Source organism: Anabrus simplex, chromosome 7 (assembly GCF_040414725.1).
Source record: "Anabrus simplex isolate iqAnaSimp1 chromosome 7, ASM4041472v1, whole genome shotgun sequence".
Taxonomy (NCBI): domain Eukaryota; kingdom Metazoa; phylum Arthropoda; class Insecta; order Orthoptera; family Tettigoniidae; genus Anabrus; species Anabrus simplex.
Genome location: NC_090271.1, coordinates 179,949,676 through 179,972,363, shown reverse-complemented (window position 1 = coordinate 179,972,363; position 22,688 = coordinate 179,949,676). Strand labels below are relative to the sequence as shown.

At 37.3% G+C, this 22,688-nt stretch overlaps 1 protein-coding gene across 1 annotated transcript in view; it reads right to left on the bottom strand.

The window, feature by feature from the left end:
* The window catches only part of AlaRS (alanine--tRNA ligase, cytoplasmic), a 449,485-nt gene that overhangs the window by 159,719 nt on the left and 267,078 nt on the right, over positions 1–22,688 (bottom strand). Inside the window, exon 11 of the mRNA XM_067150816.2 lies at positions 18,337–18,490. Coding sequence (XP_067006917.2) covers positions 18,337–18,490 — 154 coding nt within the window. The remainder of the gene's footprint in view (positions 1–18,336; positions 18,491–22,688) is intronic.

Below are 22,688 nucleotides of genomic sequence, written 5' to 3'. Positions count from 1 at the left end.
AGATGCACTAGTCGTGCTCTGAATGCCATTACTCAGCACCACCAATACCCCAGCAGCTTCCATATTGTCACAGCCATGGATGAGACTGGGACTTCGGTGAAAGCTACACTTTACTCTGGCCTGTGCCAAAAGATGGATACAAAAGTACTGTATCCATCAAGAAATGGCAGCATGCAAGTTACCGTACTTATAATTTATTAACATATAGGCCTACAGAGGGCGTCAAGGTAGACTGATTATTTTATTTCTTGTACTGTAGATCCATTAATATTAGATTGCACAGTTTCAACAGACCAAGCTGTTTGCATAGGACAAAATTCTTACTACAGTTATACCTGACAGAATCCCTCCCTGCCACCTTATAACTTTGTAACTTAGGTAGCCTTTATCTCCTCATTTCAAGTACTCTCCTGCCATTGTACTTGTCTGCACCAGCGATCACTACTTTCATGTCTGTTACTGTACTTATAATTTATTAATAACATATAGGCCTACAGAGGGCATCAAGGTAGACTGATTATTTTATTTCTTGTGCTGTAGATCCATATAAACAATGAAAAACAAAGATGAAAAATTCATTTGTAACTATTTTGACAGATGTTTCCACCAAAGTTTTGTAGATTTTAATCTACAACATAAAAAACTGCATTTTGTGTGATGTGATATTAAGGGGATATGATGGCAGAATATGTACATTATTTATAAAAAATATATTCATATGACAGTTATATGCTTGTAATAAAAGGTTGAGTAGATTAATTACCCTGTAAGTCAATCCAAGATCTTACAAGGCCCATACACCCTACTCTGTCAAACATTCATTTATATAATTGGTATTTACAAACAGTTTTGACAGGCAATGTAAGATATAGCAAAATTAAATCATTTACCACCTGAGGCCTAAATAACATTTTACTGTAGATGGCAATAGTAGTCTATTTAGTTGTTAGAAAGGCATACTCTTCACTTCTAAAAATAGAAGGCAAGGTGCTTGTTATTAGCACCTATTATTTTTTGCAGTGGTTGGTTCTCATTTTTGGTGAAATTGAAGGCAAAGTTTTCATTTTCCTTGAACTGATTCATAAGGAAAGTATTTCAGGATGGATAGATAGGCTTGGCACTGTTCATATCAGTAAAAAAGTTACATATGAACAATATACAGAAAGGCAAAATCAACATTGTGGTAAGAAGGAGAGTCCTACCAGACCTTTGCGGAAAAAGGTGTTACTCTGTACCAAGGAGTTTACCAGCAATTTGGATGGAAGTGCAGGATTTATATTAATTGGTTTTATTATTGCCAAGTGAGCAATTAGATCAGCTTGCCAGTGCAAAGTTTGGGGAGACAGTACTTTATGCTTAGTGATGAGGGTAATAAACAAGACCTTGTGTGTAATTTACATGTAGTTGTGACAAGTATCAGTCTATTACACTGCCAACTTACTTATTAGAACAATATTCCAGAAGCTTTTCCTATAGTTATTAAGCTAGTGTACAGAGCACTAGCCTCACCTGAACTCCTCAAGAAATGTACACATATGTGGATACACAGAATCCTAAAGAGAATTTACTTTGGAAGAGATGTCCATAGACAACCTTTCTTCACAGCCATTTGGTAAAATTAGCTGCTATTGAAGCTGCTGTAGTCTTCAATGATATACATTAAGACAGGATTGTCATTCTTGCAAAGTTTGAATATGGACCTGGATTCTTTGCACAAAACACAGTAGGCCTACAGAAATTCAGCAACATGCTTGTCATGAAAGCAATATGATACTATTCTGAACATGGCACAATAACAAAGAAGAGGATAGGTGACAAGAGATTTGCAGAGGATCATGAGGGAGAGAAACAGTGTAAGGAACTCCATTGCTTTTATCAATTTCACAATATTCAGAACATATGTGCATTTTTCTTTCTTTCAAAATTATTTACAGGGTTGTAATGAAACTTGACACACTATTTCTACATTAGGTAATGTAAATTTTGACTGGAAGCATTTCTTGATATGTCTATTATTTTGGTAGGTGGGATCTCACCAAGTAGTATGAAAAAAAAAAAAAAAAAGCTGTTAACCTCCATCTAATAAACACCTCAAAATATCATTTGAAAAGACAGTAATTATGCCCCAAGATCCAGCATCATTAAAACAAATAAGCATAAATGGTATTAGTCTTATATTTGAAATACAATGAGCCACTTTTGTGAGGCTTTTGTTGGAATTTTCACCCTGTCAAGAATTGTGGCTGTAGTGCTCTATGAATGGCATCATATATAACAGGAACAAATCCACTGATGTATTGTGAGCAATCCTAAATCTGTATGAGTCACCAATGTCCAGAAACCTGTAGGCCTAAATAAATATATATCCACTGTTGATGGTAGCACCTTCAAATTATGAATTCAAATTGATGTACATAACAGTTTTCAGTCCTTTTTATCAATACTTTATTAGAATCCTGCAGAATGCCACTAATCTTTTATTTGATATATTTTGCCACGGACATACAGTAGTTGTTTCGAAGGTGAACATCACTTTTGACTTTAAACCTTAAAAAATCGTTGTGAATATTGAATTTAACGATAGTGTCAGCCTTTCCTCAGAACTTATACTTTTCCTGTAATTTGTTTGCCTGATGTTTATTATTGACTTCATTTTTTCCTCTAATTCCTTATACCGTAATTATTGATGGGCATTCGGTACTAGTTCCTGAATTTTTCTTCGTCATTCCGCAACGAAGGCACACTTTGGTGGAATTCTCTATGGCTCTTTACCTTGTCCACTGCGATCGTCTGGTTCTTTCCTTTCTCCTAATATATTCATAGGTTAGAATCATATTTCCACCCGAATTATCGCTTTCACAACACATTCTTTTTCTCTCGTGAATATGAATACATCTGTAGCCTGTACGGTACTGGGCGGGAGTATCAGCTGTTTCCGTGCAGTCGATCCCTTTCGATCGATGAGCAGTGTGACAGGGTAAATGAATTTAGTCGTTAGTACTCGATGCCAGTTGGTCGCTCATGATCGTTCGATGCCCTGTGTGACAGCGGGCTAAGACACAGAAATGCTTCAGGACCAGATTAAATTTCTTCAGAGATCTTACAGCATCTAGGAGACAAAGGTAAAGACAATCTATATGAGCTAATAAATGAAATGTACATATCAAGGTGGATTTAGAGAAGGAAGATCTTGCTCCGAACAGATTTTCAACCTGAAATCTATAATTCGACACAGATTAATAAACTCCAAAGACACAGTTGTAACATTTATTGACTTTAAAAAAGCCTTTGACTCTGTTAATAGGGAAACCCTAGATAAAGTAATCCGTGAATTTGGAGTTAAATCTAAATTGGCAAACCTAATTCGTGAAACACTTACAGACACTATCTCGAAAGTAAAATTTATGGGTGAAGTATCTCGACCTTTCAAAATAAATACAGGTGTCAGGCAGGGCGATGGTCTATCTCCACTCCTTTTCAATTGTGTCATGGAGAAAATTGTAAGAATTTGGAATGAAAAACTGAAAGAATCTAAAATATTGCCACTCATGCTGGGGAAGAAGAACAAAGGTGTTGCAGTAAATTGCCTAGCATTTGCAGATGACTTTGCCATACTTTCAGAAAGCCTTACAGATGCAGCAATGCAAGTCAATCCCTTGAAAAGACAGCCAACATGACAGGCTTGAGAATCTCTGCCGAGAAAACAAAATTTTTGACGAATATAAAAAGTGCCCCAAAGTTTTTAGCAACGGCTATTGGTCGAATAGAAAAGGTGAAGAAATTCAAATATTTGGGTGAGACAATTCAAGAAAATGGTTTATATAAATCTGCTATAGAGGAGAGGATACAAAAGATGGAAAGAGCATACGGTATAACTAAGAATACTTACAACAAAAAGTGCTTATCAAGGAAACTTAAAATAAAGCACTACAACACAGTAGTGAAACCAGAATGCCTTTATGCCAGCGAATGTCTAGCACTGAACTACAAGCTTGATAAATTAGAAATATTAGAAAGAAGAATTATAAGGAAAATATTAGGTCCTCCAAGAATTGCAGAGTTTTGGAAATTAAGAAGTAACAATGAAATTTACCAGAACATAGAAAACATATCAGAAACCATAAGAAAAAGGAGATTGCTATTTCTTGGACACATTTACAGAATGGATGACAATAGACTAACTAAACGAATCTTCAAGTACCTTTGGGAAAAGAAATCAACTACCACCTGGATTCAAGAAGTCAAGAAAGACCTGGAAAGGAACAACATACGAGAAGAATAATTATTGGAAAGAAAGATTTTTAGGAAGAAAGTCTTACAAATGGAAGGATTCCAAGGGAGGAAGGAAAAGAAAACAGGCACAAAGTGGACTGAAGATAGGAAAAAGAAACACAGTGAAACAATGAAAGAATACTGGAAGAAAAGGAAAGAACAACTAAGGAGGAACAATTGAAATTGTAACGTGGTCCTTAGAAGGCCGCAACGCAAGAAGAAAGAAGAAGAAATGTCATAACCGGGGGAATCCCAAGAGATTTTGAGCAAACTATCCTTATTATAAAACTGTGAGCCTCCTTTCCCATGCCTCTAAAATCATAACTCGAATTACCTACCAACTGATAGAGATGAAGATAGATGATAATATTTCAGAACAATTAGGATGTAGGAAGGGAAGAGGCACACGCAAGGCCATTCTTAGTCTCAGAGTCATTGTGTAAAAATCTCTAGAAATAGGCAGACCAATGGTAATTATGTTCATTGATAGAGAGAGAAAGCCTTTGATAACAAACTGGAATGTGCTATTTGATATCCTACAAAAGCTGAAAATAGACTACAGGGACAGAAGAATACTCTACCACCTTTACAAGAACCAGACAGCATCAATATACAAACAGAGAGTGGAAGCAAAACTTGGAAAAGGTGTAAGACAAGGATGTAGACTATCGCCATTATTATTTAATACAGTGAAACCTTTTTAGTGCATACCTCATTAATACTTTTCTCGCTTAGCACATCGTAAATTCAAAGTCCCAACTTATAAAAATAACTGTCACAAATTTTCGTTATTACTGCTTAGTACGATCACATTTTTCCTACCCCTGAAAATGTTATTCGTCATCCCTTGCGAAAAAAACGTGATTTCCAGCTTGGGTAAGAAAGAGCCCTCGCTACAGTTGTGTGATAATGGGAAAAGGCCTTGAATTCCTGAACTTCACAGGATAAGTTGAACCTTGGGGAAGCAAGCTGTTAGCGTCAGGAATGTTTAGTTTGGCATGCCTTAGGCAGCGAGATAGCTGAATAACACAGCGAGCCTGGTTGTGCTTGTATTTCGCATTCCTTTCGGAAAGATTCACAATTAAGTATTTATTTTCCACCTAGTCGATACAATGATTGCTTAAGGCAATTTTTAATGGTCAAAAGTGGTACATGTTTCGTATATTACTTTGTCAATTTCATACATTTTTCATCTAAACAGTGTTATGTGGCTGAAGATGTTGATAATATACGAAACATGTACCACTTTTGACCATTAAAAATTGCCTTAAGCAATCATTGTATCGACTAGGTGGAAAATAAATACTTAATTGTGAATCTATTGAAGTGCGATACGGACCATGAAGCTGATTTTATGTAATTCCTTTCGGAAATTAAAAATTGATTTTGTACTGTATTGATTGGTATGGTGAAGGGCAGCGTATATTTGTCGCTTGATAGCCTACATCTGGATTAAGAACATAATCACCTGAAGCTGACTAGTGCAGTGTGTATATGTCTTGTGACAGCCCTGTTAAGGATTCAGAAAAAGTTGTGAAATTCCTTACTAACGAAGACAAAATTATAATTTATTTGAAAGTAGACTAGTATCTGCATCTTTAAGCATACAGAAGATATGTTGTAGTCGGTCTTGTGCACTTCCGAGTTTTGACTATCATTCGAGTTGGTCGAATTGACATTTCAAAACCGCGGCCAAAGTTGCAGTCGCACATGGTCTAGTGTAACCTCAAATTTATTGTCTAAGAGTGTTACCAGAAAATAATGTTTAATAACACACTGGTCTGAAATTAAAGCCTTCTACTACGATTTGTTTAAGAAAGAATGTGATCTCCAATAATACTTGATATTTTCACAGCCCCGTGTGCAAATGTTTTCACATTTTTGTTGTCTTCATGTTTTTCACACCTTACAGTACACTGTTATTTTAGAATCGCCCACAGAAAAGGGTTTTGATATTTCTCTCATGTTTTTCACACCTCTTAATAATATTCTCTCATGTTTAGAAATGGTAGATTTAGTTTTCACTGTACCCATGGATACGCTACGTAAAATGCCGTCAAGCCATATCCATTTGGATAGTTTTTACCCATGTATTCATGAGTACGTTTTCTCACTTAACACGTTCTTTTTCCTTGTCCCCTGCAGAAAAGTCTTGACAAGGTTTTACTGCATCTATACAGAAGAAGGCTAAAGGAATTTTTAGCTGCTTGGTGCAAAATCCTATTTCATCAACAAGTTCATAAATTTAAGTAACGTTCAGTAATTCTAATCAATTTTCTTTGCCAATTCTTGGACACTTCCCTGTTTCTGGACATCTAAATGCATGTCTAGAATAGTTTCCACTTACTGAACATTTCCTTACACAGCTCTTTTACTGTGCTATCCAGAAAAGACAATTACCTTAAGCTTGAAGGCCACAGAATAGTTTCTATAATTGTCCATAACGTAACTGTTAAGTATTATTGTATTGAAAAACAAAATATTTATACAAATACCTCAAAATCAAAATAAAATTTAAGATTCTCATGCACACATGTCTACGGTAATCAAGTCACTACCAACACACACGTGCATCTGTACATTCCTGTGCAGTCGATACTTTCGCAAGAGTACCTAATGAACAGGAAACAGGAAAACCTACGTACTCCCACAACATGGAGAGGTCCACTAGAGCTAAAGTAAAAGAGTTGGAAGCAGAGGTATACCTACACATAAACTTCCCAGTACCAGAACGTTTGATTATGTATTATAGCAGACAGCAAGAACATGACAATGTTATGAAAAAGAAAAAAAAGAATGAAATAAAATTTTCATTCATGTTGGGTTAAAATTTCCAAGTCAATGTCCAAGTAACAAATAAAATTGGTGTAAGGGGTTTTCTTTTTATGCTGGAGACGTATATGTTCGTTGACCTTGAAGATAAAATTGAGAATATAAAAGATTTTCTTTAAATACAGTTGTCGGGGGAACTCTTGGAAACAACCGTAGTTGAAGTTGAGTTTTGAAGTTAGATCACCATAATCATTACATGTGTTTTAATTGTCCTGCCATTTTTTTTAAACCTTTTAGCTGAAGATGTTTCATAATCGGAACAAAACATGTTTTATTTAGTATACACCTAGAGATTAAGCTGGATTATGTCATGTAAACAATAAACTAGCTATAAGACATTGACAAGTATTGGAAGGTGGGAATCTCCTTATAACTTGACCTTAGTTGTGTTGAGCCAATACGGGACAAAATATGAGATTTATCTACTCAGTTGAGAACCCTCGGAGCCCTCTCTCCAATGCGCAGGTGTGCACCAATCATGCGGAAAGGTGTTATCCAGGACCACTAAACACAGCTTTAATGCCAGGCTGCAAAAACATAAGCATCACTGTCATCTCATACAACCTGAAAAATTTGCAGTGACAGATCCTTGATTATGAAATTAAATATAAGGATACCACAGTTTTAGCTACTACCTGCTGCTATCATGTTGTCTTTACCAAGAAGCTGTGGCGATAATGAAATATGATCACTGTTTCAACCGGAAAGAAGAGGGATATCAGATTAGTAGACTTTTGCAACCACAGATGACAGAAAATGGCTGCATTGGGTCATATTGCGGAGGTTTGGGGAACACCAATCCGAAAGGCAAGTTCATGCTGGCACCTTCACAAGGGTCACGCAGATAGTTTTCCTTACCATGAGACTGCAAAATGCTAGCGTATTTGTTAGGTAATCATAAAATCAAGAAAACTTAAGTTCAAGGAAACTTTTATGTTAATTATATGGACTTACATTTTATGACGTAAGGTTGGAGAAAACATAAAATTGGAGATTGTGAATTTGAAGATTAATATAGAGCGCATAAGTAGAGTGAAATCCCAAATCCTACAGATAATGACATTGTTGCTATACAGGAAACACATGCAGAAGATGAAGACCAACTTAGGAAAAGGGCAAGATATCGGGTTATGATTTGATTTGAGCAACCTACCACCATATTTACCGTGTAACCACATACATCTGGTCCACCATCGAAAATGCTCAGTTGTGCTCAGCTTCCAGTGTTAGTGATGTACATGAAGTTATCATCAAAGTGGAGACTTGACAGTCAGTAATATACAGTATACGAGTATAAACCATCAGTCACTAGCTAGCCCCTGCAAGTCGTAACTAATTTACCTCACCCAGCTGTATATGTAGGAGACTTTAATAGCCACCATACCCAGTGGAAATATAAGGAAGGTGATAGCAATGGTGAGGCTCTTACCAACTGGCCTGATAATGTATACCTTGTATTTGAAGCTAAAGAATGAGGCTTCTTCAGGTCTGCATCTTGGAAACAGGAATACAATCCTGACCTAAGCTTCGTGATGACAATGAAAACCACCTACCAGTAAGAGCTTTCGGAATGATTTTAGGAGACTTCCCACATAGTCAACACTGACCATCATTGATAGAGGTTGGTATAACTTATCCCTTTGTTGAAATACTTCCCTCACTCACGATGGAATTTTCAGAAAGCCAACTGGGAAGCCTTTACAAACAATCTACGTAAGTGTCTCGGCTGGATCCCTCCGACTGAAAAGGATTATGTGAGATTTGTGGGAGCAACAATAAGTACACCAAAAAAGTTCATTCCAAGAGGATACCGGGTGGAATGATGCCTGCAGAAAACAGTATCCGGAATTTCTTGGGAATAAAGATCCAGAAATACCTGATGAATAACTACATAGCCTCAATGCTGCATGACTTGAGAAGAGGACTGAGGCAGTAGAGACTTTAGATTACAAGGCATCCAGTAGAAAAGCCTGGCTTATCCTGCGAAAAATGGGTGAGCGCAACAAACACTAAAAAATTGACTCTCCAATATCTCCGAATAAAATCGTAGCGTATAGTGTATCTACAACTAGAACATCACAGGACAGACAGCACATTGCTCGAGTCAAGCAGGAACTTAAAGGTACTGAGAACTACCAGCGAAGAACAAAGTGAATATTCCAGTCCATTCTCTGGTGTTGAAATAACCACTGCACTTAAAGATGTGAAGGCAGGTAAAGCACCAGGACCTGATGGAATTTGTCCAGAATTTCTTTTGAACTGTGGCAAATACAGCAGGAAATGGCTGGCAAACTGCTTCTCTGACATCATAAGAACAGGCATAATTCCTCAAGAGATGAAGCACTCTAGAATTGTTGCTCTTCTCAAGCGAGGAAAACAGAGTGACCGAGCAAAAGGCTATTGTCAAATTACATTACTAAGCACTATTTACAAGCTGCTCAAAAGACTTCTTTATAACAAAATTAGCTTCTTGATACCCCAACAAATCCCTGTGGAGCAAGCTGGATTTCTCCCAAAGCGCAGCGGTACTGATCAGGTAATGTCACTAACAACCTACATAGGAGGTTTCCACAGGAAGCTGAAGACATCAGTTGCCTTTATAGACCTGTCTGCTGCATACGATACAGTATGGAGAAATGACCTCCTATACAAATTCATGAAAGTAATCACTTGTAAAAGAACAGCTCAACTTATCAACAGTATGCTAGCTACCAGGACCAGATGATAAATGGATACTACATAAGTGTTGCTGAAACTCATAGTAATGGCTTACCACAAGGCTCTGTGTTGGCTCCACTGCTGTTCAGTTTGTATGTTGCCGTAATGCCAGACACCATCTCAAGAAATTTGGGTTTGCAGATGGCTGGGCCTTAGCCACAAGACACCAGAATTTTGAGACAAATGAAGCTACTTTAACATCTGATCAATCAGACCTTGGTACATATTTTCGAAAGTGGAGATTGCAACTGAATTCTGTAAAGACAGAAACAGCATACTTCCACCTCTGTAGCAGATTAGCAACCAGACAACTTCCTGTCTACTTAAGGCCATCAACTCAAGCACAACACATACCCCAACTACCTTGGGATTACTTTAGATAGAACATTCTGCTACAAGAGGCATCTGGAGAACAGAGCAGCCAAACTAAGAACCAGAAACAATATATTCCATAAGTTATGTGGCACTACATGGGGTTCCTTCGCCGACACAATGCACACCTCAGCACTTGGATTGTTCCATTTGGTAGCAGAACATTGTTCTCCAGTGCGGCTAAACAATGTCAGACAAGAAAAGTTTACACTCGGCTAAACAGCACAATGCGAATTATCAGTGGAACTATTTCAGTCAAGGTGGTCCCCTGTCAGTTGAAATTTAAAATTTCAGTACAAGTATTTCATAGATGATACAAAATACCTCCAGTATAACTCAGTGCAACCAAATAAACTCACCTTCTGGTTACCAATCTTGAGTCATATACTTCCTCTAGGCCTTCGGTGGAAGAACACTTTTCTTCGGGAGTAGAAGAAAATTTTAGACCACCCTCAGCTTCCGATACATAATGATATGGAGGATATACAAAGACACAGGCTGGTATCTAGGCATCAACCAATGGTCACAAGTAGGGAATTAACTACGACAAAGTTCAAACTTGTTATTTCCTGGAAGCAAAGTTTGCAAGAATACTACCTTGCAACACCAGGAAACCTTCTGCATTTGAACAGCGTTGTAAAATTTGGTCTGCCTTACACAGAATATGAACCAACCATGGCAAGTGCGCAGATGCTCTCCATAAGTAGGATAAATTACAATCTCCAAAATGTGACTGTGGAGCTGACAGGCAGACAATCCACCACATTATACATGTAACGATAATATCATTCTCATCTATGTCTTTCGGTAATTGACCTAGAGGTGCTGAAATCTGTGTCAATGCTCTTTTATATCTTTTCATTCTCATTACTTTACTTCACGAGATTTGTTCTCATTCATATAAAAGTGAAAAGTTTGTATCTGCATGATACAGTTCTTCTCAATCAAGTTATGTGTGTGGACAGCACATGCGTTCTGTTGGTTGAAAAACGAACCAACTGTGAATAGTGGGGGAAAGTTCCACTTCCTTCTTTGTCGACAATAAGAAGTCAGATTCAGATTTCCTATGGGAATATACATCTATATCATCAAATCGTAAGTCGACCAGCAGTTGTTTGTCTATGTCCGATCATTGCAAGATGTGGATGTCCATGTTCTTCGGTAAGGTAACTTTTTACCTTAAAAAGAAGGTGAAGATGAGAAAGAAGAGGTCTGAGAGGCCAGAGTAAGTTTATAAACCTGATTCCATTTAGGTTTATTTTGAAGGTGACAAAGTTAATTTACATGATGTAGCAAATTAAATTTTTCCAAGGCAGCCTACGGCTTACCATGTTCAAATTGAGTCCCATGTGAGGGACATATACTGTTCTCATGGATTAATCATATGTTCCCGGTGGAGTAAGTACTAGGGAGTAAGTTATTTAAATGTATTAGTTGCTCTATGTTGGTTAAATATTATCATTCTTGGTCTTTGGTTCGTATATTTTTTCACTATGGCGAGGGGCTATGTGGTCCATAGTTGTCCCATTTATTTTGCTTCCTTTCTGTATTGGCCTATTTGATTTAATATGTTCCATTCTTTCTTTCTTCTGTATTTTAGGTATCTTTTTACGTTTCCTTTGCCACTCCTCTTATTTTCTTGCTTTTTAAGATTTGATTAACCTTAGCAAGTATTTTATTTGGTTGGTATAGTGCCCTTGTTTAATACCTTTTATTAATGAAAATGAAAACCTACAACCTGTTTTCCAGTCATTGACCAGGTCAGGGATGTAATGAATGAAACATATATAGGCTGTTATTACAATGGGGTCACCACTCGCAAGGTGATTTATTAATGAGTGATAAATGCTATGAAATGATGATGGAGTGTGTTGCTGGAATGAAAGATGACAGGAAAAACCGGAGTACCCGGAGAAAAACCTGTCCTGCCTCCGCTTTGTCCAGCACAAATCTCAAATGGAGTCACCGGGATTTGAACCACGGTATCCAGCGGTGAGAGGCCGGCTTGCTGCCGTCTGAGCCACGGAGGCTCACCTTTTATTAATACGTAGGTCAATACATTAAGTTGGGTCATTTTCAATTAGAATTAAACTTATTCCCTAGTGCCTTATTCAGCCTGCTTCTAATTTTCTTCACATAATTTCTCAACTTTCTCTTATGCATAAGAAATTAAGGAACTTATTCTATTTCTCAATCTGTCATTCATCTACCAATCAATATGTTTTGTATGGAACGCAAATACTACGTTTCTGTGAGGTCCTAATTTTGAAGTATTCGAAATCTTTAAGTTGTTGTTATTAGCGAATTCTCCCAACATTGGAAGACGTTAAGCAAATCACTCATTTCTTCTGTGGGTTCTTCTTGTTTTTCCAATAGGTTTTCATTCTTTCCGAGAAGGCTTGTTTACGTTCTGCTGACTACTTTGGTCTGTACTGTTTTTTGTTGTGGTTGCTCTGATGTAACTTCCCAGTTGTTTACTTTGTGTCTAAAGATGTCTCTTTCTAGGATGTCTGTTGAACTTATGCTTGCATTTTTGAGGTCCTTTCAAAGTTTGTTAAGCCAGGGTGTTGAGTTCTTAAGTGACGTTACATAATCTATTATCCTTTTTGTCGATTGGTTTTCTGGTAATCTAGTCAGATAACCGAAGAATTTCATTTTTCTCTTCCTAATGTCAATTTTGATGTTTGAGAACTTTCCTGTTGTTTTGATTGGTTGTAACCTGTAACCTTCTTAGGTGTATCTTGGTCCTAAGATTATCCTAATGATCTTCCTCTCTTCTTTTCTGATTTCTTCAAGTTCTTGCTTTCTGTTGAGTGCCAATGTTTCACTTGCATAAAGGACTGTTGGTTTTATGACTATGTTGAAATGCCGAATTTTTGTATGTCTTGACATAGATTTTTTTGTACTAACCCTATGCTCTTTTAATTTTTTGGAGACGAGTTTGTTGCGAGATCTTTTCAAGGCCTGTCGGTTCTTAAATTCTCTGAGGTATTTAAAGTAAGGGACTCTGTCAGCTGTACCATGTTTTGTTCTCAGGCTCTTGATATCTGTCTTTGAACAAAAAAAATTAGTTTTCTCATATGATATCTGTAGTCCCACCTTTTCTGCACTTTCTTTACCTCGAGCTGTTTACTGGCAGTCTCCTCATGCTCTTGTTAGTATCGCCTGATCACCTGCAAAAGCGAGGTATGGTATGTAGTGGTTATCTTTGGGGAAGCCCAGACGGATTAGCTTCCAAAACTCACATTTCTTGAGTTATTTCTCCCATTCTTCCATAACTTCATCTAGGTCGACGTTGAAAAGACTAGGAGAGAGACCTTGTCTCATGCCTGTTTGAATGTCGAAGGATTCTGAGATTTCCCCCAATAAATTTAACTTTAGATTTTGTGCCAGTCAGTGTTTGTTTTATAAGTTCTCCTGTTTTGGAATCTAGTCCTTCCCTTCTACAATTTGGAACAGTGAGGGCCTGTCGACTGAATCGTAAGCCTTTTGAAATCTACAAATGTGCATACGAGGGGTTATTGTCCGATAGCTTGCATTTTGAGTATGGTTTTGAGGATAAAAATTTGTTTGGGGCATGACCTATTTGGTGTGAATCCTGCTTGATATTCAGCTAATTTGGGTTCTAATTGCTTTGTGTTCTTTACAAGAGACATGCTGATAAAATTTTGTAGGTGACAGATGCAAAAGAGATCCCTCTGTAATTATTTACATCTGATTTGTTACCTTTCTTATGTAGTGGATGGATTAGAGCAATCTCCCAATCATCCGGGAGCTTTTCAGATTGCCTAATTTCTTTGAGTGAATTTGGGCCGAAATTTTTCAAAAGTTCAACTACAATTTCGTCCTCCCCTGATACTTTGTTGTTTTTAAGTTTCTTGATGCGCGAAGAAATTTCTTCTTGTGTTAGTGGTGACGAAATTTCTAGTGTGATTTCTGGCTGTATTTTTGGGAATCTCCCTCTAGGTTCTGGACAATTTAAAAGCTGTGAAAAATATGTGACTAGTTCCTGGCAATTTTCTTTCTCTGTTAAGACCAGTTTACCAACTTGTTTCCAAAAGCAAAGGTTCTGTAGAAAAAAAACCCTTTAATTTGGTTCATCCAAACTTCGAAAAATTTCTTCTGCGTTTCTTATGATTTGTTGCTATTGTAGTTTTGAAATCCTTTTTCCTTTCTTCTAGTGCGCTCTCACATTCTTGATTTCACCAAGGGTGTTTTGGTTTCTTGTGAAGAGGGATGAGATCTTTCACTGTTTTGATGACCTTAGTATGAAATTTCTCCCAATTCTGTGCAGGTTGTTCTTCCCATTCTTCTGTTATTTTGGAGCCTTTCATTTTGTGTGGATTTTGTGTAGATTGTGGGATCACCGTACTGTTCCTTTTGATTTTTTTTTTTTTTTGGGTGTAAATTTAATTTTTATCCTGGTTAAATAATGATCCGAATCGATGTTAGCACCTCTGCGCACTTGCACATCGTGAATTTCTTTACGGTAATCATACGATATTGCCACATGAACAATCTGAAATTCTCCTAAATGGTGGATGGGTGATCGTCATTTGTTTTTTTGGGATTTTTCTGGAGTGAAGTTGACATAATTTTTCAAGTTGATTTGTTGCACAACCCAATGGGACGTGTGCCATTCTTATTGGTGAACCTGTGTGCCGGATAGTCTCCCACTGTCTTCTTGTATTTGCGTTCCCTGCCAATTTGTGCAATGGAATCACCGAGTAGAATTTTCACATTACAAACCATTATACTCGTCATTATTCCATATTGAAAAATAGCTAATCACAAAGTTTACACAAGGAGTAATTTTAATACCACCTATTCAGTACAATTTATTCTACTACTGTGTGGTCAAATACACATGGAAATTACCAGAATTTTAAAGGTACATGTTTTGCCCACTATTTATTGGGCATCATCAGCCTCATTCAATCTTAAAACACACACTGGTCTGTTATTGTGGTGGAGGATAGTGTTATGTGTGGTGTGTGAGTTGCAGGGATGTTGGGGACAGCACAAACACCCAGCCCCCAGGCCACTGGAATTAACCAATGAAGGTTAAAATCCCCGACCCGACCGGAAATCGAACCCGGGACCCTCTGAACCGAAGGCCAGTACGCTGACCATTTAGCCAACGAGTCGGACAACTTGGAAATGTGTTTGGTTCTTTTAATTTACGTATTTGATAATTAATTTCCCAATATTTGACTCAGTCTATTCCTGATGTTTACTCAATTTAGTACAATCGATGAAACTCCACGCAAAGACTGATTTTAATTATATTATTAATCGAGATTTTGATGATGAAGATTTAATTTAAATTACCCACATTCAGTATACATCCCAATGCTTGAAAGAATTTTTTTTCCTTTTTTTTTCCTTTTTTTTTTTTCAGAAAGACTAATTTTACTGAAATGATTAATTTCATGAGGTGAACAAGATCCTATTAATCAAAAGTACTTTCAGTCCACGAAGGGTCTATGTTTTCCTTTGGGCCAATGTGCAGATCCAGGATTCTTTCAGGTTGTTGTTTTATCCACGGAGGTACCCCACTTGGATGTCTGATGAGACAGGGAACCGAAGATACATCAAACAATCTGTGACTGCTCTCCAAGCGTATTCCAGTCAGCTGCATTGCTCGAGGATAAGCAGCGTACAGCCGATGGTTTCCATTGTGGAATACGCAAGGATAGCTTGGGTGAAGTGGCATCTGTCACAAATTTGCAGTATAGGGCAAAAGCATTTGCTGATGCCTGAGAAAGTCCTCACCCCCAAAACTTGCCTGTTTTACATTGGTGATTTAACCTGAACTTATCTGTGAATTGAAGATTACTTTTCTTCAAACAACTACATGTAATTGTTTTAAAGAATAATAATAATATTTTAATTAAAAGAAAGGTAACCCACAAAAAGAAGCCTGGGTTATTTATTTATATATAACACACTTTAAAAGTTTTTGGGATTCTACTGATTAATATAATTGATACGGTAGAGAAAACTATGAGATCCTATTTCTTGGGTCTTATCTGGGTTTAGTAAGGGATTGCATTTCTTGAAGCTTCCACCTGTTTTCCAAGGTAAGTGATTTTCCTTATTAATTTTTCTGTGTTTTTACTTGTGCATTTTAATTATGTTTATTTGATTGTTCCTTGATAACTCGTTGCCCTATCTCTGCTTATTTGTGAATTTGTTTCTTATTTGATGATTTTCTGTAATCCTAAAAGTTTACTTGGGGCTATTTTTCCAATTTCATCAGTGGGATTTTCTTCTTCTTCTTTTTTGTTTTTGGAATTTTCGTCCTCCTGCCATATTATCCTACTATTGTTTAGAGAAGGGGGGGTTACAATGTAGGACTGCAGGACCAGATCCTATAATGGGGACTTTACCCTTTCCTGATGGCCACTGATAATGTCGTAAAATACGTCACCAATTTAGATATCTTAGTGTAGTATTTATATATATTATAAAGAAAGTATTGCTAATTTTACATGCCTAATTGTCATATGTAACCATACTATAAATAAAATAAATACAAACTTCTGAAGAGAATGTAATGTTTCAATTTGATACATCAAGGGTGCATGGCTCTACAGTTCACTATTGGCACCTGCAAATGTGGGCACTAGAAGAATCTAAAATGGTTGGCCTAGACAATATCAAAGCTTTGATTACTTTTACTGACAATCTTCAAGACTGAAAATGGCCCTTCATACAGGCATATTACTACATTCGTCACAAATAAGGACATAGAAGGTAACAGGATATGTCTGAAGGCACAAGAGGTAATGAACGATGTGAACAGATTTATAACAGAGAGGAACGTGAACAAAGGACATTTTTGGAACAGTAATTAAAGTCAATTTCATTATGAAAAGTCTTCAATCTCAACGTTATCTTAGAGAGGTGAGAAAACTACAGCTTACGTGTTGCAGTCTCACATAGCTCTTCACACAGCTATACAACTAATGTGGCTTTCTCAGTAAGTGGCAGATTGGCTAACAAGCTATATATGTGATTTCAAGAGAGACAAAGCACTTTTGACATAAATGTTTCAAAGAAACTTGAAGCAACATGTCCACAAAACATTCATGTGGAGGCAAGCAAAAGTGGAAAGATATTAAAAGAGCATATGACATGTTTCTAACTTCAGTCCATAGTGAACATGTACAGTAAGTACAGGAAGTAATTCCTAGTTGAGTAATACAACATATATACCCTTTTAGATGCAAGTTTTTCAAAGAAAGATGTTATACTACTGAAAACAACAAAATATTGCCAAGCACTTGATGTGTACTTCTTTCAGCAATATGAGTGTTATATGAGAAGAATTGCTAATTTTGTAAGACTACAATGGGAAAAACCACAAGTCGACTACAATGGGAAAAACCACAAGTCAAGTTACTTGATCAGCATTTCATCATTAGAATCCACTCTGAGACACACAGTCAATTTTCTGCACCAAAGTACAAGTCTATGTTGCAACAGGTGATGCAATTTCAGGTTATGACACTGACATATCCAAATCACCATTTAAAAATTGAATTAGTGTGGTTTTTTTTAATATTGGACTACTTGACTGTGAAAGTGATGTTGAAAATTAAAATGTGGCTTTAGTGAGATGTGCATAATGCTCTCTTTCATTTTGTTTTAACCACTTCATTGAAATTCGTCATCTGCACTTTGAAGACTAATATCAGGTCAGTAGAACAAACTTGTTATAAGTATTGTAATTACTTAAATCAGAGGGTTTGTGACACTATTGTTGGAAAATGTAACAATCTACTCACAGCATTGAATTGTGTGTGTTTTTCCTCATATTATATTGATATTATGTTTCTTGTGTTACCCAAGTTGCTCTCCTAGGACTTGAGTAGATAATTGTTCACAAGTCTCTTGAGGAAGAATGCACCACTATGCACGGAATGACTCATACCACTGTTATTGTGATGAACAATGTATATTCTAAGCCTGTTTTCATGTGATTCAGAGCGTGTGAAGTCAAGGTGGTCCCTAGTCAGTAAACTTTAAAATTTCAGTATAAGGATTTTGTAGATGATATAAAAATACATTCATTATAACTCACCGCAAGAAAATAAAAATCCATCACTTTTTCAAATTCATTTCAATGTAACTTACCATATTCTGCATCCTTATTTGCAGATGTAGCATGATAATTATACTTGGGGGAGTCGTCTGTGGGAGGAACCCCAGAATCTTGCAAGAATGCAATATCATGAATATCCAATGCTATTTCATTGTCCACACCAATTCCCTTTCCTTGAGACAGAATCTGTAAACAAAAAACTTATTTAAGTGCACATATAAAGATAAAAAATGGAATTTCATCAAGTACACTTCCAGAAACATATACAAGCACACTGCAGTACAAAGAATTAGGGCCAAAATTTGTATAGCTCATCCCTTTACAAGTAACAAGCTTTAACAGCTCGTCCCATGTTATAGTCATTCATAACATTTCTTGTCATACCCTTTAACATACATTTCTTCAATACACACAGTGCCAAGAAAATTCAAGTAATCTATTGAAAGATAGGAACGTGAAATAGGAACACACAATGACAAATCAGGTCGGAAGAGGGAAAACAGAAAAGGGACAAATCATCTCGGAAGAGGGAAAACAGAAAAGGAGACAGATGACAAATGTGAAAAAGCAACAGGACAAGGACAGTATCCACACCTTAATACAATACCTTACTAAAATAGACAGGCTCTCTACTCATCAATCCCACATTTATTTCTTCACAGTCCCTGATGAGTTTGTCTTTGCTTTCTGCAGCATATCTATTTCAAGACAGCAGTGTATGAAGATGTGGAGATAACTGTTGTCAATGAATATTGAATTTTCACAATCGCATTGTAATTGTAACCACTTTCAACCTATTAGGTCGTGTTACATACATTTAGTACATGTTGAAGAGAAAAGTACAGAACAAAAATGGCCAACCGGACACCAGTGGGATCCAAACCCACAACCTCCCGACGCTAGATGTCACCAATGCTATATCTCCCTTCTTAGAATGGCTACAGCAACTGGATATTGATTTGTAAAGGTGAACACTACCAACATTCTTGTCCTTGTATATATATTGTAAATTTTCTTTTTCTTTTGTATACTTGCCATATGACAAATAAATAATAAACAACCACCATGAATTTTAACCTTAACAGAAACCAGGTTTAAAAAAAATTTTAATTGGCAGTGGGGCCGGATAATGAAACAGAGTAAAAAAACTTGCACACAACCTGAATGGAATGAAACCATTCATTGCTCATTAATGTTACTGTGCTATAACCATAATCCAACAAGGCACACACAGGATCATTACTAACCTCAATACATAAAGCAATTTTGGCATGTTTGCACAGCAGAAATACCAAAAGATAGAGGAAAACTCTGCAAAAATTACACTCTGAAATTACACTACAATCAGCAACAGAATTGGAAGAATCATAATTGGAAATCTAATTAGCATTAACAAGATTAGTACATTTAGGAAGACTAGGATTATGGTGAATGACTAGTCCTCTTTTATTATTAAACTCAGAACGTCCAGGTTCAGAAGAGTTAGGTGTCAGTTTGGACTTTTTTCCTGCACTTAACATCTCTTTAATATGTATTGAACATGACGTAATAAGCTGACAATTCATTTCAAATACAATGTGGTAGTTAAAATGAAATATTCATTGATATTTAGAACATTTCAAGGCCATACAATACAGGTAGCAGGTAGGGACCCTCTTCGGAGGCATCCCTACCCAGGGTGTGGCGCCCCTGCCTATGTGAGTCCCAGAGCACACTGACCCGGTGTGCAACATCTGGTATGGGTCCCAGCTTGGGGTTACGAGTGAAGACCTCAACGGCATCTACGGCGAGAAGGTGGACTTCGGTACGGTGGAGATGGCAGAAGGCGCAAATTCCTAGTGTCTGTACTCCAGAGGAGCAGCTACAAAAGGCGTCTGTCTCCATGTTTGGGGCAGCCTAATTTTGAACCAGGCAGTAGATATAAAATGCCTTTGGGTGTGGCAAGCCCATCGTAACAATAGCCTATATGGACAAAGCATATATGGTGCCTCAGAAAAGGTGAGGGCGTCCCCTGCTAAAAGCGATGTGCAGCTCTTCAGGTGCTGGGGGAACTGTGAGAAATGGGCAACCAGCACCAAACTACATCAAGATTGCGACAGTTAATGTCCTATAATACCAATATAATGGTCCGTTATTGGACATAATAAATTTTCCAGCTAACTCATTCTTGGTTGCCTGCATTTCGCCCCTGTGTGCTAAGTTGGGCTCATCAGTTGGTACTTAGTACACCCACCAAGTCGCAAGGCTAGTGCATACTGTGGAGGCAACTGCATAGGCTACTTGAAGCCACCAGCAGTGCCAATGCACTATGAGAGACTTTGTCTTGGTGGGTGTGCTAAGTACCAACTGATGAGCCCAACCAAGACCGACTACAATAATATCAGACCTTAATGTTACTATTGATAAGGAGGAAAATGGCGACTTCGTGGGCGAGCGTTTGTGACGTGGTTGGTTCATATCCATGTTTACATTCTGCTAAAGAGTGTTATTTTGATCGAGTTATTGAAGTATAAAGTATATGTTTGGTAAAATAGTAATCTGTAACGGTTTATCAGTATGGTGTTTTGTTAGAAATTTATATGATGGTATTTTTGATGCATAATAGTATTTATATTGTCATGCTGTAACATAGCACAAAATGGGTCGTTCCTGCTTCGTTCGTGGTTGTAGATCTAACTATACCGTTGCTGAAGCTTTTCAATTCCCTGAAGATAGATTTCTGCAGGAGAAATGGATAAGGAATATTCACCGGGAAAATTTGGAAGTCAAAGACCAAACTATCGTACTACGCTATGTGTGTAACCAAAATTTGTGGTTAGGGAAGATCTCTTTCCAACCTATAATGGTGAGCCTATTCGCTTTAGTTTTCTCATTCAGTCGGAGTAATTTCATGTAAGTTGACGATAAGTATTAGTTTCTATATAGAATATAAGTGTGTGAGTGTATTTATATGGGTCACTGATCACTAGGATCTGGAATTATACGTAGTCATGTAAGAATATATTAGTTTTGATCGTGTTGTGAACCGGATTTAAATCGAACTATGGCAATGCCTCTCATACATCTATTCTTAAGTTCTCTAAGGAATAAAACATTAAGAGAGAAGTGGATTAGGAACATACATCGTGAATATTTCTACAAAACAGAAGTGTGCATATGTCATCTTAGAGTAAGTCTGAGATTAGGGAAGACTATTTTTTCTAATTCTAAATGGTTGACCTATTCGTATTCCTCGAAAAAACAATTTATTTAGATATTGATAATTGATATGGTGATGTTCCTTCAGTGTCTATGTGCTTCAAAGTGTCGTGTGATTTAGATGCAATTGTATTTTGAAAGAATCTGTGCTTGCCTGCGGGAACATTTGGCTAGATCTTGGTGTATGACAAAACTTATAGTGTGATAGATGGAGCAATCTGAACACTGTTACACAGAAGAAATAGTGACTTGCAGGGATGGTGGTGGTGGTGATTATTGTTTTAAGAGGAAATACAACTAGGCAACCATCCTCTATATAACATGAATCACAGAGAAAGAATGGAAGGGGTCCGACACTTCGAAAAATGAAGGTATCGGCCGAAGGAAGACAAGGGCCACGAAGGGCATGAAAATGAAAGGCTCCCTAGGCATCCATACGTAATACCATCGGGGTCAGAAAAGAACAAGTGTTGACCAAGGGAGGCCGGATATGATAGATGAAAGTGAGGAGCCTGGCACAAGTAAGTGGAAGCAATGCCAGGACTCAGCTGAGGGCCCCGTGGTGGCTCCAGAGTTCAGAGCCCCTGGGGCCCCTTTTAGTCGCCTCTTACGACAGGCAGGGGATACCGTGGGTGTTATTCTACCGCCCCCACCCACAGGGGGGATTTGCAGGGATTAGCTTTGTTTGTAACTCAGGGGTTTTATTGTACCAATATCTTCCGATTCATGCTGTGGATATCTGCTATCAAGCAGTCTACACCAAATTGTAGCTCGTCCATGTAGGTTAAAGACATCATTGTTTAGAGTCAATAGAGTTGTTTTACTCATGTTCTTCAATGAGGAAAATCCTGTTATATATTTCGTGTCTGAACGCTTCATTGTTAAGTTTACCACCATGGTTGGAAGTGCTACTATATCATATGTCAACATATGATGTAAGAGTTTCCATCACCGGGGCTGTTCATTGGGCTGGCATAATCATTTCGGGTGTACTTCATTTTCATCATTTACATTTTCTTAATTTTCATCGAGTGCTGAACATTATAAATTGTCCACCACTGCGAAACTAAGACAACACGTTATGTTTCATAGTTCTTATGAGAGTGAATAAATCGAGGAATTTCGCACCTTAAATTATTTTTAAACATTAAAAATGATGTTATGAATATAATTTTAACAGTTTTAT